At 47.8% G+C, this 18,194-nt stretch overlaps 1 protein-coding gene across 1 annotated transcript in view; it reads right to left on the reverse strand.

Moving 5' to 3' along the window:
- Positions 1–17,025, reverse strand: part of DGKK (diacylglycerol kinase kappa) — a 134,907-nt gene extending 117,882 nt beyond the window's left edge. The window contains exon 1 of the mRNA XM_051969184.1: positions 16,834–17,025. Within this exon, the coding sequence (XP_051825144.1) occupies positions 16,834–17,025 (192 nt within the window). The remainder of the gene's footprint in view (positions 1–16,833) is intronic.
- Positions 17,026–18,194: the final 1,169 nt, after the last annotated feature.

Here is an 18,194-nt window from a genome sequence, read left to right on the forward strand (position 1 = left end):
GGGAAATTGAGCCACAGAGAAGGCTGGTGCTCGGCGACGGCTTGCTTAGCATTTGATTTCACAGCCAGAAGACTTTTTCTTCCATTCCTCTTCTTTACCTGCATTTTCCATCCTCTCCATTCTCAGCCTCCATCTTCCATCGAGGTGTAAGTATGAGGGGATGGCCCTTTGCAATGAAGAAATGACCTAAGCTCAAGTCCTAGTACAGGACACATCTCGTATCCCAACTTCACCGACCAGTTACCTTCATGTCATGGCAGAATTCACTGGGATTCCCCATCTAGGACACGGGATAGCCTGCAACTCTCTTCCCGTGAATGAGTTAGTTCCCCTTTGGCTGGACATAAGTGAGCATGGAAGCTAACTCCTACCCAAAGGGGGTTTGAAAGCAGGCCAGATTTGGGGAAATGCTTCTCTGAACAAATGAGTTCTGTTTTATCAGAGCCACGGAGAAAGTTTTGCTAAAGAAATTTCCACTTCAGAAGCCTGAATGGGGCCCGGATAATTCCAAAAGCTGAGAAAGAGGAGCTATCCAAAGAGCCCCGTGTGGATGCCCTAATATTTTTCCAAGACATTTATGGAAGGGCAAAGCGAACTCGGGTAGTCACTGATGGATACAAAGGTCCCAAAGCCCTGTAGGCACAGTGTTACTCCACCAAGGAGCATACTATCATTACTATGGGCCAGCCATTGAGCCAAGCTGGAGACACAAAGAAAGGCATCAAAGGATCCCTGCTCTCAGAAAGCCCGTATTCTAACAATGGACGGCTGCTAAAGTCCAGAACAAGCAGTCTGGCGATGAGCCTTAAAGCCAACAAAAAGGGAGAAGAGGGGGAGATGAAAGAAAGGGTAGGACCTTCATTTGAGGTAGATGAGAACAACAGATATGAGATGGCAGTTCAAACTACCGAACCCCGCGTTTTGTTTTCTGTTTGTTTATTATTAGCATTCCCATTTTTCAGATCAGTACAAATTCAAATTGGAGAGGTTTAAGCCTCTTAGTTTGTTTCTGTTTGCTATATTAAGAATAATCTTCAAACTGGGAGAGAAAGGACAAAGATGGTACCAGAGAGGTGGGGGAAAAAAAGATGCTCTTACTTCTCTCCTCTATGAGCCCATATCACGAAATCAGAATGAACTACATCCTAAGCCCTGAAAGAATCCAGGAATGGTTGGAGAATTGAACCCAAAGAGAAGCATTACCTGAAGCGGGGTCTTCAGTGAGGTCCCAGGGATGTGTCCTTGACCCAGTTCTGTTGGATGGCTTTTTATCGGCTAATTCATGACAAAGGCTACGTAGCTCCATGTCTAATTAATGGATAACATACATAAAGGGGAGAATCAGCTAGTGTGCCCGGCGACAGTATTGGGCTCCAAAAAGCTCTCTATGGACTAGAGCTAGGGGTCACACGTGATGAGACTGTGACAACCGCGCTAGCACCCAGGATATCTCAGAATCAGCCAGAGTCGGGATAAGCAAAAGTCCTCAGGCTTTATTCTTGGTCCTTAGATGCAGGATTGAACAGGATGGAAGCAGAATCTCCACCACCGCCTTCTCCCTCCTCTACGGCCAAAGTGAGTCTGGCTCGTCTTACTCCAACCCCTCGTCCCTCCTACGATCCTCTGTATACACCAATCATTGAGCCAGCACAGGATAGTGGGAAGGACCATTTTCCAAGCATATGCCCATAGAGTATTGTCCAATCAGTAATTAGCCCTAAGTGCTTGAACCGACCTCAGTGTAATGACTGGAGAGTTTCAGCCCTCTACATGAGACGAAATTTTTGTCTCAACATATCTGGGATCTCACGGATGTGGACGCTATCTCCGGCAAAGTGACTCACAATAGGACCGTCTTTCCCCACACATTTTTCACAGGGCTCCACCCAGCATGCTGGACTCCTTCTGGGCCTCTCAACCTTCCATGGCTACCAAGGGAGTGCATAGGCAGTCCACTGTTATCCTTCACTTACCGCCTGACTGGTCAGCCACCCTTGTGACTGACACTGTTCACTAATGATCTACCATATACTACTGTTTGCATGCAATTCATCAGTGTTACTATGCTACATCCTATTTACCCCCACCTCAGATATATTGATCGTCCTTTGTGTGATCTACGATTCTGATGCTTTTGTGATGACTGTATCCCGTGCTTTGTCGCCATATAGCACGAGTCAGAGAGTATAGGTGCTAAGAAGACTAGCCTTTGTTTCAGGGAGAAGCTTGGTTAAGGATGTGAAAAACACTGTGCAGGAAAAAAAAAACCTTTGCATCAAGTTTCTCCAATAAGGATCTTATTCCTGCTATACTTAAAGAACGGATTCAAACTTACAAGAATAAGAGGCATTCCCCAGTAGATAGGTGGTCAAAGGCTCTGAACTAGCATGTTCCAAAAGAAGCAACCCAAGCTTTCAAGAGCTACAGGAAAAAGTCTCCAAAGCATTAAAAATTAGAAAAATACAAATTAAAGTTACCCTGAGGTTCCTCTTCACGCTGATAAGACTGGAGAGGAAAATGACAATTGTTGGAGAGGTTGTGAGGAAATCAGACACGTTAATGTGCTGCTATTGGTAGCATTGTTCCAGCCACTCTGGGAAACAATTTAGAGCTGTGTCCAAACCTCCCGTGGCTTCCCCTCCCACCGTTCTCTCAGCCAAGTAAAACAAAGATTTTAAAAATCAAATGAAAGCAGGAGAAGAAAAAATGGGAAAAGAAATGAGCGCAATTAGGGAAGGAGAACTAATAACTTAGTTAAAAGAGGTACAAAACCTCTTCGAAGAAAATAACTTCTTAAAAATTAGAATCTGCCAAATGATAGCTAACTATTCCATGAGACATCGAGAAATAGCCTTATAACAAAGTACAAATATAACAAATAACAAAGTAAAAAAAGGATAAAGAAGGAAATGTGAAATATCTCACGGAAAAATAACTGACCTGAAAAAGAAACGAAGATAATTTCAGAATCATTGGACTACCTGAAAACCACGGCTAACAACAATGAAAAGCCTAGACATCAAATTGCAAGAAATTATAAGGGAAAACTACCCAGATATCTTAGAACCAGAAGGCAAAGTAAAAATGGAAAGAATCCACAGTTCATCTGTTGAAAGAAACCCCCAAATAAAAATTTGCAGGAATATTATAGCCAAAATCCAGAAGGTCAAAGAAAAAATATTTTCAACAGCCAAAAAGAAATATTCAAGTACCACAGAGCTACAGTTGGACTCACATAAGATTTAGCAGCTGCCACTAAAAACAAAAACAAAAACAAAAAACCATAAAGCGTAAGATATGTTACAAAAGATCTAAGATTACAACCTACTCAGGAAAACTGAGTATGACGCCACAGGGGGAAAATGGCTATTTAATCAAATAGAGGACTTCCAAGCATTCCTGATGAAAAGACCAGAGCTGAATACATAATCTGACATTTAAACACAGGACTCAAGAGAAGAATAAAAAGGTAAACATGAGTGAGAAATCATAAGGCATTAAGCAAGATTAAATTATTTACACTCTTATATGGGAAGATAATACTTATAATCACTCAGAACTTTCTATCACCCAGGGTCTTAGAGTGAATCTAATTAGGTAAAAAGCCTGAGTGTGATTCGATTGTGTTTGGATGATCTCAAGAGAAGAATGGAAGGGAAGGAAGAGAAATGCATTGGGTGAAGGGTGGGGGTGAGGAGGAAGAATGGGGAGAATTATCTCACATAAATGGGGCATGTAAGGAAAATTTTTATATAATGGGAGGAGAGAGGAAGCAGGCAACACTTCAGCCTCACTCTAATCTGAACTAGTTCAAAAAGGGAAGGATATACATACACATCAATGGACACTGAAATTCATCTTACCCAACAGGGAAGGAGGAAAAGGGGTTAAGAGGGAGAAGAAGAGGGTAGACTAAGGGTGGCAGTGGTCAGAAGCAAAATAATCTCTTAAGGAGGGGACAGAGTCAAAAAAAAAAAGGAGATAACAGGATGGAGGGAAATACACAGCTAGCAATCATAACTGTGAATAGGAATGGGGTGAACTCATCCATAATATAGAAAAGGAAAATGCAATGGATTAGAAATCAGAATTCAGCAATATGTTCCTTGTAAGAAACATGCTTGAAAAAGAAAGCTACAAATAAGAGTTAGATAGCTGGAGCAGAATTTATATTTCAGCTGAAGTTTCAAAAAAGAGGCAGAAATGGTAGTCATGATCTCAGACAAAGCAAAAGCAAAAACAGATCTAATTTAAAGAGATACTTTTATTACATTTTTCTAAAAGGTATCAAAGAATGAACTAATGAATACCAACTTTGTATATATGTATGTGCTTTATATATATATATATGTATATATATATATACATACACACACATGTGCATACGTATGTATGTATGTATGCATGTATGTATACCAAATTTTTAAAGGAAAAGTTAAATGAGTTACAGGAAGAAGTAGAGAATAAAACTAAAATAATGGGAACCTCAATTGACTCCTTTCAGACCTAAATAAGTAACCATAAAATAAACAAGAAAGAAATTCAGGAGATGAATACAGTTTTAGAAAAGCTATAGATGATAAATCTCTGGAGAATGTCAAGTGAAAATAGAAAGGGGGATACCTATTTCTCAGCTGTGCATGGCACTTTCACTAAAAATTGACCATGTATCAGGATGTAAAAATATCATAAACAAATGTAGGAAAGTAGAAATATTAACTACATCTTTTTCTGACCATAAAACAAATATTTAGCGAAGGGTCTTTGAAACTTAGATGAAAAACTAATTGAAAACTAAGTAGATCCCGAAGAATAGATGGGTCAATGAACATATCATAGAAACAATCAATACGTTCATTAAAAATCATGACAACAAGGAGAAAATTTGTGGGATGCAATCAAAGCAATACATGAGTCTAAATGCTTACATCAATAAAAGAGAAAAAAAAGCAGATCAATCAGTTGGGCACATGAAAGAAACCAAAAATAACATTAAAACATATTAAAAATAACATATTAAAAACCCCAGTTAAACACTGAAATAGTAATTCTGAAAACCAAAAAAAGATGAACAAAATTGAAGGTGAGAAAAGCACTAAATTAATAAATAAAAGTAGGAACTGTTTTTTAAAAATACAATAAAATAGATACATCATTGATAAATTTAATTTTTAAAAAGGGAAAAAATTGCCAGAATTAAAAATGAAAAAGGCAAATTCACAGCCAGTGAAGATGAAATAAAAGCAATTATCAACGATTGCTATCTTGTCCCAACTATATACCAATAGAGCTGACGATCTAAATTAAGTGGATGCATTTTCACAAAAATGTAAATTACCCAGATGACAAGAACAGGAAATAGAAGATCTAAATAATCTTTTGAAAAAGAAATCGAACAAAAAATAAATGAACTCCCCAAGGGAAAAGCAAAACAATAACAGCACCAAGCCAGGACCAGATAAATATAGGAGCAAATTCTAATAAACATTTAAAGAACAATTCATTCATCTACCGCATAAACTTGAAAAAATACATAAAGAAGAGATCCTACCAAATTTTTTTCTATGACACAAATGTGGCTCTTGAGACCTAAAACAGGGAGAGTCAAAAGAGAAAAAGAAAACTATCGACCAATTTCCTCAAATCCCCAATTTCCAAAATCAATGCAGACATTTTAAATAAAATATCAGCAAGGAAATGACAGCAATGTATCACAGATCATACACTTACCAGGCTGGATTTATACCGGGAATGGAAAGCCTGTTCGATATTAGGAAAATTGTCATCATCATGGAATCAAAAATATTATGACAAAACCACAAAAATTGTATGATTATTTCAATAGATTCAGAAGCTGTTGACAAAATACAACACTTATTCCTGTTTAAAACACTAAAGGGGATGGGAATAAATGGAACTTTCTTTCAAATAAATGGTAGCTATCTAGAACCAAGAGCAACCATTACCTGTACTGCGGCTAAGAGTAGAAGCCTTTCCAGTAATATCAAGAGCGAAGCAAGTGTCTTCATTATCACCGTTCTCATTCAATGTTATTCTAGAAATACCAGCTTTAGCAATAAGACAAAAAAAAAAAACAAATTGAAGGAATAGGCATAGACAATGAGAAATTAAACTATCACCTTTTATAGATGACACGATCATACTTAGGGAAACAAGTAACATCTAATTGAAACAGTTAACAATTTAACTAAAAATTACAGTATATAAAAAATTACATTATATAAAAAAACCCCACACAAATCTCAGCATTTCTGTATGTTACCAACAAAACCCAACAGACAGAAATAGCAAGAAAAATTCCATTTAAAACACTACAGACAGCATTAAATATTTAGGAGTCTACTTGACAAGATACACAAAGAAACTATATGAATACAATGAGCAAACACAAATACGCATCTAAACAAATGTAGGAATATTAATTGGTCATGGGGATCTCAAACCAATATAATGAAATGGTAATGCTACATAAATTAATTTACTCATTCGGTGCCGTACCAATCAAATTACCAGATGCTTTAGAGAACAAAAACAATCCTAACAATATTCATCTGGAGAAACATAAGGTCAAGAACTTAAATGGAACTGGTGGGGGGAAAAATAAGAAAGGGGGACTAGCAATACCAGATCTCACACTATATTAAAAATTATAATCATCAAAACAATTCGGTACTGGGTTAGAGCCGTTCCTCAGGAGGACAATTAAGTACACAAGGTATACACAAGCAAATGAGCACAGGAACCTGGGGTTTGATCAACCCAAAGATTGCAGCTACTAGTCACCAAAAAAGGTTCAGAAAACTAGAAAGTCCTCTGTCAGCATAGATCTCACAACATATACCAAAATAAATTCCAAATGAGTTCATGATTTAGATATAAAAGATGATATCACAAGCAAATTAGGAGAGAATAAAAGAAATTAGCTCTCAGATGTATGGATAGTTCATGATTAAATAAAAGGTACATAGGAGGTAAAATGGATAATTTTGATGACATAAAATTAAAAAGGTTTTGCACAAACAAAAGCAATACAGCTATAATTAGAAGAAAAGCAGGAAACTAAGGTGGGGAGGAGGGGGAGAAACCCTTACATCAAGTTTTTCAGATAAAGGTCTCATTTCTAAAATACATAGGGAACTGAGTCAAATTTGCAAAACTCAAAACCATTCCCCAGTTGATAAATGGTCAAAGGATATGAATTGGTAGATTTCATAGGAAGAAATCCAAGCTATCAATAACCATAGGAACAAACAATCCTTTAAATCACTAATAATGAGTGAAATGCCAATTAAAACCATTCTGAGTAATTGAGTCACTTTGAGTTACTACTACCTCACACCCATAAGATTGACTAAGATGACAGAGAAAGGAAATGACAGATGCCAGAGAAGCTAAGGAAAACAGGGTAAGGGAAAACACCAAAGCATTATTAATGGATTATCGACAAGTCCAACCATTCTCAAAAATAATTTTCAACTATGTCTAAAGAGCTTAAACTATATACCCTCTGACCCAACAATACCACTACTAGGCCTAGTCCCAAAGAGATCAAAAGAAGAGGAAAAGGACCCAGATAGACAAAAATAGTTACAGCAGTTTTTTTTTAAACAATAGTTAAGAATCATAAACTGAGGGAATGCACATGATTTGGGGAATGGCTGAACAAGTTCAGATCTATGATGGAATACTATTGTGCTATAATATATATTATATAAGATATATTGTGCTATAAGAAATGATGAAGGGAATGTGTCAAAGAAACTTGGGAAGACTTGCATGAAGTGAGGCAAAGTGAAATGAGCAGAAGCAGGCCAATAATTTTTATAAGAATAGGGCTCTTGTAAATAATTGAAAGATTTCTGAGCAACACAATGACCAAACATCACTTCAAAGCACTCATGATGAAACGTGTTGTGTACCTCTATCTAGAGAGATGATGGGCTCAGAGGGCAGACTGAGGCACATTCTGTTTTTGGACATGGCTAATGAGGGAATTTGTTTTTCATTTTGAAAAAAGAGATATGTTATTAGTTATATTTATTTTTATATATGAATTATATATTATATATGTACATTTTGAAATATAAATGTATAATCATATAAAATATATATGTATATATACACACACACAGAGCATTCTCAATGGGTGGGAAACAGGGAAGGGGACAGAATTTGGAAAAAGAACAAAATTGAATCGGATTAAAAAAAATAAAGCCGTCAACAAGATGGATTCCCACATAGCTCAAGAGCATCGTGTAGCTCTGCTCAAGCCAGTACTTTCCAAGCCTCATAGGAACACCCTCGCTACCTCTCCATAGCACTCTCTTTGGGGGCTATGTATTTTCAGGCTCTGCACGGGGACCAGAGACCCTCCACCTTGAGAAATGAGATGCTGTGGGTCAAGCCTAGCTGTTAAATTGAACTACCAGAGGTCTGCCAGAGGCCCTTGGCCATGGGTGCTCCAGCCACCTCATCTGGGTTCCTGAGAGGGCCAGGGTTGATCCCGAGATGAAATTCTATCTAGTCCCTGTCTTTCCCACCCTGGCTGGATCTACCTCCAGGTGTGTTTGCGGTATCTCAAGCTTGGTGAGGAAATGCCTCCTCATCACGTTGAGCGGAATGGAGTAAATGAACTGTGGCCTGCCCTCTCTGATGTCACAGAACCTGGGTTTGGAACCTACATTGGGTAAGGCAAGGATCCTCTTTTTCCTATTCCGTCAGATGATGGGGTTGGACGATTCAATGCGTGATCTTTTTAGATCAGAACCGAGGGTCATGAGGATCGAGTCCTAGAGCTCACAAAGAGGGCACCTGCCATGTTCTCCAGACCCTCCTTGATATTCGAGCACCCCCTTATCATCACCCTGCAGACAGACTTCCAAAATGGCGTTCGTCATCAACGGTAAGGCCGGTCCAGGAGTCCACCCTCCTGGAGGGGTCACCAGACCCCCCGAAGACGCTCACGGCCCAGGGGGGCACGGGCTGCGTCTGATTACGCGAGGGAAGCCAACTGCAGGCGTCAGGGCCAAATCCAACAATGAAATGACACTAATGAAGTCTCCAGAGAGCTTGTCGCGCCGAGATGGGATTAAATATAGCATCTGTGCAGAGCAACAAATGCAGCGCAAAGAGAGTGAAAGGCTCCTCGGGGCGCCTGCCAGGGACGAACCTTGCTAATAGAAGTCACCAGGGAGGGCCAGCCACCACCAGAGTCCAGCCCAGAGGCTCTCCGGGCACCCCGACCACACAGCGCCTACCAGAAGTTGTTCTACTTCCGAGCAACCTGGGTGGGAAGTTCTGGAAGCTGTGTTTTACAAGTAGGGATACTGAGGCGTAAACTCCTTTGTACTGACTCGATGTTTGTGCATATATGCAGTGTAGCTCTTGCTCTTTGGGGTTTTGGCCCATCAGCTTCTGGCCTACGGAAGGCGCTCAAGAAATGCTTGGTAGGTGAGTGAATGAACGAATGAAAGAGGGTGACCGAATCCTAAGTTGTGCAGTGACTTGGGGTCTATAGGGCAAGAGAATTGTTTTCCTGTGGTTCAGGCTGGGCTGCCCATCCTTCCCTAGCTCTTACTGCCCCGGCAAAAGACAGGCCTTTAGGTCATGGGTGGCAGGAGCACGTGCCATCTGTTACCATTCATCTCCTTGACCTCCCCGTCTCTGTTCTGTTAACAGACAGGTAGCCTCGTGGTTATAGCAGAGAAAAACCGGCCCTTCCATTCTCAACCAGAGATAAACTGAAAAAAAGGTCTTTCTGGGTCCAAACCACTAGAGAAACACAAAGGATTCTTTGGTTTGAATGATCCCAGAGAGAGATCAAGGAGGTGAAGGGTCAGACCGTGTGCTTCTCCAGAACCCCAGCTGTCACCGGGGCCTGGCACTCGAGCACTCGGAGCCGAATGAGGGCATGAGAACAAAGAGACTCTTCCCCAAATGTTCCCCAATCGGGCCGGTCACCCACCCCACTTTGCTACTCACCACTAGTCTCCTCGGCCCCGTGCAAAAGGCCCATGGGACTTTCTGAGGGTTTCAACATTCTGCCGGCCTAGCTAGGGGACGTATGTTGGCCCCCACCATTTTGGACTACCATCTCCCAGAGGGGCCGGGCCCCCAGCCATACGGCTACTTCTTGAGTAGCCCTTTGGAGGACCCCTCACCTGGGCATTGGTCCCCTTCCCGGCTCAGCCGGGTACTAACGTGACCTGCTCTGGTTTCGAGTCAAGGGTAGGGTCACGGAAAGGGGGTTACAGGGCACCGGGGGGCTGCTCTCGCCCCCAAGAGGACAAAAATCACTCAACATCGGGCGCACTTGCATAAAATGTCGCCTATCTGACCACACGATGGTTAGAGACATCCCCAGATGGAGACACATTCTCTCTGGCTGGGTACAGTCAAACCGAGGGGCTTGAAGGCTAGGCTTGGACTTGAGGAGACTTAGACAAAAGCCAGAAAACTTCCTTGGGCCCTCGGGCAAGGGAAAAGCAGCTGCCAAAGTGCCCATCAGAGGGCATTTCCACACTGGCCACTCTTTCCATTCATCATCACACGGGGAGCTCCCTGCCCGTGGGAAAAGTATGAGCGAAAGAGGCCGACATCTTGCTCGAAATCCTGAGCGAGTCTGGATTTGGACCGGCTCCTCCAGAATCGGGGCCCAGCACCCTATCTGTGTCCTGGACGTGGCTCTACCCTCAACCCTCCGTGATCCTGAGCGAGTCATTTCACCTGGACCTCCATTTCTCCCTCTACAAAATGGGAATACCAACAGTAGCCACTCCAGGAGGCTCCAGTGAGATGATGAAGCCCTCTCCGCTGGAAAGTGGTTTTTGGCAGCAGTTGTTACAATCCCTGTGAATAAGAACCTCAATCTCAGAGACTGCGAGCTTGAAGGGACTTTAGGGAATCTGGAGTCAAATGGTCCCATTGTGGAGATGAGGGCCTAGGGAGCTAGCACAAACAGCGTGGCACGCAGGTGAAATTCAAACCGGGTCCCCTGAGCCGTGCCCCCAGGGAGCCACCCCCCCCCATTACCGTACTGTTCTGGAGCCCACAGACACAGACCGGCTTCCTCCTGAAATAGCTGGAGGGACAGGGCACAGGAAAGACTAATCAATTTCCCAGGTCCCGGTCCATCTTCTCCAACTGGACCATGTGTTTCCAGGGAGAGAGACTTCAGCCAAAGCACACTCCCTTCCCAGGCAGCACGAGGCCGGGCCAGCTTAGGGCTGGGGCTGCCCTCTTTTCAGAAAGGTACCGGGCACAGAGCAGAGCCCAGAGGGAGGGAGGGAGGTAGAGGAAAAAGTTCCAAGCGGCAGCCTTGGTACCAAGAACCTGCCAGAATGGCCCTGGTCAAGTCATTTCCCCTCCAGAAAAGAGAACAGTTACCCTCTGAGACCCTTTCCAGTCCTGACATTGTGCCATGCTGTTTAACCCAGTATAGCTAACCATTCAGTGCTGTTCGGTCCGGACTAGCACAGGCCACACTCCCTGCACTGCTCTGAGGTGTGCAGATGCATGATGGGATTCTCAGCCAGAGGGATTCTCAGACTGGGAGTCTGACAGAGCCTAGCCGTGTGATCCAGGGCAAGTCATTCTACCCCTATCGGGCTGGGTTTGCTCATTCGGAAAATAGGAAGGGGAAGAGCCCTTCCTGAAGTGGGCTGATACATGATCTAAAAGCCCACTAGAAATGGCGGCCATTAAGAGCAAGATGGAAATATTTCGTGGAGGAGAGCCCGGGGGCTGGCAGGGTTGGCCCCCTCTGTTTGGTCATGGCTTTTTGCTCGCTGCCCCTTCCTTCCTTCCCTCCTCTACTTCTATCACCGGATGCCTGCGCTGTGCCCACTTGAAGCCGGAAGGGCTGAATTTCTCGTGCCTCAGTTTCCCCATCCAGAAAAGACCGCTAATCCCATCTTCCCCCTGGAAGCAGAGGTGGCTGGGAGATCAGCAGCATCAGATTTGGTCTCCCTGTGGCGGCAGGTAGCAGAGCCGGGAGATAAGGCCTCCAGCCCTAACCCACAGCAGGAAATGAGAGCCCTCCCACCTTCATATTAGCTAGATGGGGAACAGATAAGGGTGGGGGAGGCAAACCTGGCTCCTGCCTGTCAATAAAACTGCCCTAGCCCGGGGCCACCCTGCCTCGGTTTCCCCGCTTTGCAAGAGCCCGCTAAGCCCCCATCCATCGGGGGCGTGTCATAGAGGAGGGAAAAGAGAATCTGGGAGAAAAGCGAGGCCCCCGCCCTGAGGGAAGCTGCCTGTCTGCGTCTGGCTGGGGAAAAAACCCACCACTTCTCCCGGAGCGAAAGAGGCTTAAGTGGCTGCGCCTCTGGAATAGGAAAGCGGCGCGGGGCGGGAGGGAGCGCGGCCCTCCGCCCAAGGCCCAGATTAAGATCTCGGCCGAGATTGCGGCTCACTTGGCTCGGGCCCGGCCGCCGCCATCTGATCCGAGCCACTTGATTAACGCGCCCCATTTCCCAGCCGCTGCCTCGGTGCAAACGGGATCAATGCAAAGCCCGGCCTCCTTAATTGCTGTTAATTTCCTCACTCACACTCAGCGTCCCCCCCCCCCCAGGCTCACCCAGATGGCGCCCCAGACCGGGACGGGCCACCTCCCTGGGACCTGGGGGGGAGGGGGGGTTCTGAGGAGCCTCCCCTTTGGGGAAGGGGGGGAGGGGCCAGGAGGGGGATTTCGGTCAGGTCGGCTTTGTCGCTCTTCTGCACGCAGTGCGCAAAATTCAAAGGGAGACAATGACGAGCAAAGGCAGGAGCCGGAGCCCGCGAGGCTCCCGAGGGTCAGAGGGAGAGCTGGGAGCAGTGGGTGTGGACGGCGGGAGCCTCCCGCGGCCGCCCAGTGTCCACGCCCCCACTTGGCGTGCGCTGCATCTGCATTGTGGCTCTGGTCCCTGGGAAAGGCTGCACTCTAGACCTGTGTGTGTGTGTGTGTGTGTGTGTGTGTGAGCATGTGCATGGCACTGCACATATGGATAGATGGATGGATGTGTGCAGGGTGTGGGTGTGCATGTGTTCTCAGCATGCATGTTTATGGATGCACACTCCTGCCCTGCACACACAAGAGCCTGGGTCCATCAATCAACTTTTTCTAAATCCAATCCCATCTGAAACGTACCCAGAGCGGGGGCCCAGAACTCCCAAAGTGAAGCGGGCCCTCGCTCGGAACTGACACTCCCCAAAGGGTGGCCTTCCGCTCGGGCCTCTGCATTTTCCCTGGTCAGGTGGCCAGAGATGGGGCTCACCCCCTCCACAGTGTGCACACGCACACACGGGGCCCACACACGCACTATGGGACACACACAGCACACACGACACCCACAGACACACAACAGAGGACGCTCATCCCACACCCACAGGACACCCGGGATACACACACGCTCACGGGACACACCTAGAGAGAACACACATTCGTGACACACACAGGACACACAAACCTAGAGATCACACTCCCAGGTCACCCACGGACACAGGATACGCTCATCCACATAGGACACACATTCAGCACAGACACACACACACACACACACACACACACACGGGACACTCACACAGCCAGAAACAGACTCACAACACCCAGACGCAGGATACACTCATCCACACACAGTAGACATTCATACATACAGAACCCACACTCACAATACACACGGACATACTCATGGGATGCAGATACAGGACCCTTGTTCAGAGAGAACACACGACTCACACAGACACTCACAGAGGACACACACACACACACACACACACACACACACACACACACACACACACACACACACAATAGTGCCCTCTGACTTGCCTAGGATTCTACCAGAAAGGAGCATGGGAACTGGGCAATAGAACATCTCTCTCGAGTGCCCCCCCACCCCCGTTCTGAAATCCAAGCCCAGTCTCACCAATCAAGGATACCAACAAACAGAATCCTCTGACAGTCTAGGCACCCTATTATTGAATCAGCTCCACAGTCACCCGGGCTGGGGCCCTGGCTTTCAGTGGGAAAGACAGTCACTGCTCGCTAGCTTATCCTCAACTCTCAATTATCTGTGGTAATAGAGGGGAGCAGTGATGCAGATAATCCCCAAATCATTTCTCTTGGGCCGTGGAAAGCACTCTATGCTTGGTGGGGTTTTTGTTGTTGTTTTTTTTCCCCCTGGAAGATTTGCCTTCCTAATTCCGTTTTGCTTAGACTAATGAGTTTGCCTTTCCTGACTGAGCACAGCTCAAGTGGGGGCTGGGAGGTGCGGGGGGGGGGGAGGAGAAAGGGAGCCGGTCTGGGATTAAACATTTGTCACCAATAAGGCCCCTCTGGTTAATTGAGAGCCGCCTCTAAACGAGGGCTCTCAATTGCTAATTTTATCTGCTTTTATTCATCTGAGAAAGGAGAGGGAATAAAAGAGATCCAAGGAAATTGTTCAAATTAATGGGTAAATGACACCCCACCACCACCGCCAGCCACTCAGCTGCAAGAATCAATAATAATATCAGCTCCCATCTATATGGGTCTGTTCCCCAAAAAGGCCCGGGGAGGTGGACAGATTGGCCACGTAGTGTGAGTCACCTTTACAGTCAGGGAAACTGAGGCGCCCCTCCCCAGGGCACTCTCCCACCTGGGCTGGCTTCCACCTCATCCCGCTTCCCCCCCCTTCGGCAGCCTCCATAGCATCAACAATCCCTGGTTTGGGGGAAATCAGCGTTGATGAAATGTCAGCCAAGAGATTGTTTGTGGACAAATGGGAGCCTTGTGAGACACAGATGGCCAGATTGAGCAGAGTCAGAGTTTGGGGATTTGATTAGCTGTCGTTTGCTTGCTGACCCCCGGGGGATTGGGGGACGTGGGGGGACAGCTTAGCTTCCCATTCGGGGGCTACCGATCGGCAGAGACGCAGGTCATAGATTACATTTAATAAAGACACGAGAGCCAAGAGCCAGGGAGCCAAACAGTCCCTTCTCCTTTCTCTGAGGGCCCAGCCCCAGAGCCCCAGAGCTCTCCCAGTCCACCAGAATAATCAGAAGGCACTAGAACCTTACCGGGGAGGGAGGGAAGGAGTGGGGGGGGAGGAACAGGGAGGAAAGGGGGGGAAGGAGGAGTCGGGAGGAAGAGGGGCTGGGGGGAGGGAGAAGAGGAGACAATTTCTTCCCGACCGTCAACAGGTTAAGTATTAGGATCAACAGCTCTGGTGCTTGTTAATAGCACTGCGGATGCTGTGTTCACTTAGAAAAAGAATTTATTACCCTCTAAACAAAAAAGCATCATTGCCGGCCTGCTGTCGGGAATGAATGGGAAAAGGATGCTTGCCGACCATTTTTTTAAAAATAGTTTTCAATTTACTTCTTAATTATGCTTCTAACACCCACTCTGAAAGTGGAAAGATTTACTGGACTTCCCCCTGGGCCCATAGATCCCAGGCTACTTAAAGGAGCATTTACTTCTCACTCTGCATCTCTGATGGGCTTCCAAAAATGAGGGAGGGGGGACAAGGAAGGGGGGGGGCTCGTCTAGCTTCCTTCAGACCCGGCAGCTTAGTATGTGTCTCCATTTCTGGGGATGATCTGTACATTGTAGGAGCCAACAATGTGTGTGTGCGTGCGCATGCCCTCGTGCACTGTGGTAGGCACCGTGCAGGAGACACATAAGGCAAGGTCCTTATCCCAGGGGAGCTTCCAATCAAACGGTCTGAAACAGACAAACCAGGTGTCAGCGGCAGCGTGTGTCCATCCCCAACTGCAGAGGAGAAAGGCTGAGCTTGGGGGGAGGTGAGGGAGCACTAAGGGCTCCCGATTTGTTCTTGGTCAGTGGGGAAGTGCAAATCGAGCCCCGAGAAAAGCCGGGAGGCACTGATTTTTTTTCACCTCATTTTCCTCAGTCCTACAATTATAATGATTTCCTAGCAGGTCGGATCTCAGGGCCCAGAGACACCAGCGTATTTGCAACAGAAGCTGAGCAGAGACAGGCAAATGTGGCTCACTTAATATCAACCCCTAGAGGGTCACATCAGGGCTAAAACCAAACCAATTCACACATTTGGACTCGTCCCTTTTGCCACCAGGTAGGGGACCCTGGTCCATTGCCTGGAAACTGAAGATTTTAGAAGGGAGGGGCCCGGACAGGCTCATTCATAGACTGCTAACCCACCGGAAAACCGGCCTCCCCCCACTTCTCTCTCTGTTTGGGGGGGGAGGGCCCGTCTCTCCCATACACACACGCAGGAGCACACGCGGGCTGCACCTGACCTCAGCCCAATCACAGTGCCGCAAGGCCCAGGGCGAGGAGCTCGGCTCCCAGGCCGCCCCTCCGCCCTCCACTAGGAGTCGGCAGTCTAATTTGCACCAGCCCGGAGGGCCAGCTCCCAGCACCACCTAAGCCCCTCTGCTCCTTTCCTGGGCGGAAGGGGCAAGAGGGCTGCGATCTTCGAGGCCCTGGCGGCCACTGCCCACCTCCAATGCCTGTTGTGTCTAAGAAAGACCTCTAAGAGGCGGTGTTTCGGCCGCCGCCCCCCCCCTCCCCCAAGCTGGAAAGCAGGGGACTCTGGCCACCCAGATGCAAGGTGGCAGAGGCGCCGGCCACGGCTGGCCTCCCGAACCGGAGCCTCGGTGGAGGTGCCCGGCCGCTTCCCAAGCATCCTAGTGCCCCCGAAGCATCCGTCTAAGCCGTCCTCTCCAGAGGCCGGCCCATCTCGGGAGGGGAAATCAAATGAACACCTGGCTGTAGTGCGAAGGGAAGCAGGACTCGAACTCTGGGCCCGGGGCCAGGCCGGGGTCCGAGGGCCCGGCCCCGTACAGGAGACTAGCGAGCCATGCCCTTACCTTGCTCCTCATCTGGCCCGATGTGGACACTTTGCTGACGAGCTTGTGGGAGCTTCCTTCTCGCTCTCCCTCGCTGCCCGAGGACTCCTCTCCCGGCCCCTCGGCCGGAGACAGCCTGGCCAAGTCCAGTGCGGAGCCAGACTCGCTGGACTTCCCGGCCACCGCGGCCCCAGGTGGCGGCGGCTCGGCCATGGTCCCCAGGCCTCGCTCAGGGGCGCCACAGGCCGGGAGCTCCCGAGACTTGAGCCGCTTTTCTCCCTCCCACTAGCTTCATGCAACCCTTGCAAAAGACAAGAGCAGAGCCCCCCGTTAGGTAGCCTTGCCCCCGCCGCCGCCGGCCGGCGGCTCTCTCGCAGCCTTCCCGCTCCGCCGGGGAGAGGGGCTGGGCAGGAAGCGGCCCCTGCAGGGGACTGGAGCTGGGGAGCCGAGCCTCCCTCTTGCCCCACGCCAAGAATCGCGGGCCAATTTCGCCGCTCCAACCTCTGCCCCCTCGCTCCCGGCGGGACCACTAGCTCGAGCCGGCCTCTCTCGGGCCCTTCCCTGTGGCTGGGATTATTTTGCAAACTCGAGCTTCCCTCATTGCGACTCAGGAAGCAAGAAGTGCTCCATTTCTGTCTGCCTCGCCTCCCCTGCGCCCGCCCCGCCGCTGCCGCCGCCGCCGCCGCCGCTCAGCTGCATTCTGCTCTACAGGTATAGGGATGGCCAAGATTCACGGGCTTCGAGCAGGGGAGGGGGGAGCGGGGACGTCTGGGTGTGTGAGGGGGAGAGCGCAGCGGGCGCCCTAGCAAGATTCTCCCCAGCCCTTTCTGTCGGGAAAGGGGGAGAGGGGACAGAGCCAGAGACAGACATGCAGATGAGACCAGACAGAGACACGGAGGAGAGACCCAGAGGGAGGGAGGGGACCGTAAGGAAGACAGGAAGAGGGAGAGAGGGAGAGAGGGAGAGGGAAAGGGAGGGGGAGAGAGAGAGGGAGAGAGAGGGAGAGAGGAAGAGAGGGAGAGAGAGAGAGAGAGAGAGAGAGAAAGAGAGAGAGAGAGAGACAGACAGACAGACACAGACAGACAGACACACTGGGATGGGGGGGTAAGGGGGAGAGAAAGATGTCACGGAGACTTCGGCTTAAGTCCAGTGCATAAGAAACGGTTTGTAAAAGGTAACAACAGCAGATCTCAGCCCCTAAATCACCTCGGCTCACCGCTCCCCCCTTGGCCCTGAACCAGCACCTGCCCCTCTCAGGGCTAACTGCCAAAATACTGACCATGACACTGCGGAGAGGGAGCTCGAGAGGGCGGGGTCCCAACCGAGCGGCCCCCAAAGCAGGCTGCCTTTGGAGCTAGCCCGCTGATGGCCGTCGGCGGCCC

This window comes from Antechinus flavipes, chromosome X, assembly GCF_016432865.1.
Source record: "Antechinus flavipes isolate AdamAnt ecotype Samford, QLD, Australia chromosome X, AdamAnt_v2, whole genome shotgun sequence".
Taxonomy (NCBI): Eukaryota; Metazoa; Chordata; class Mammalia; order Dasyuromorphia; family Dasyuridae; genus Antechinus; species Antechinus flavipes.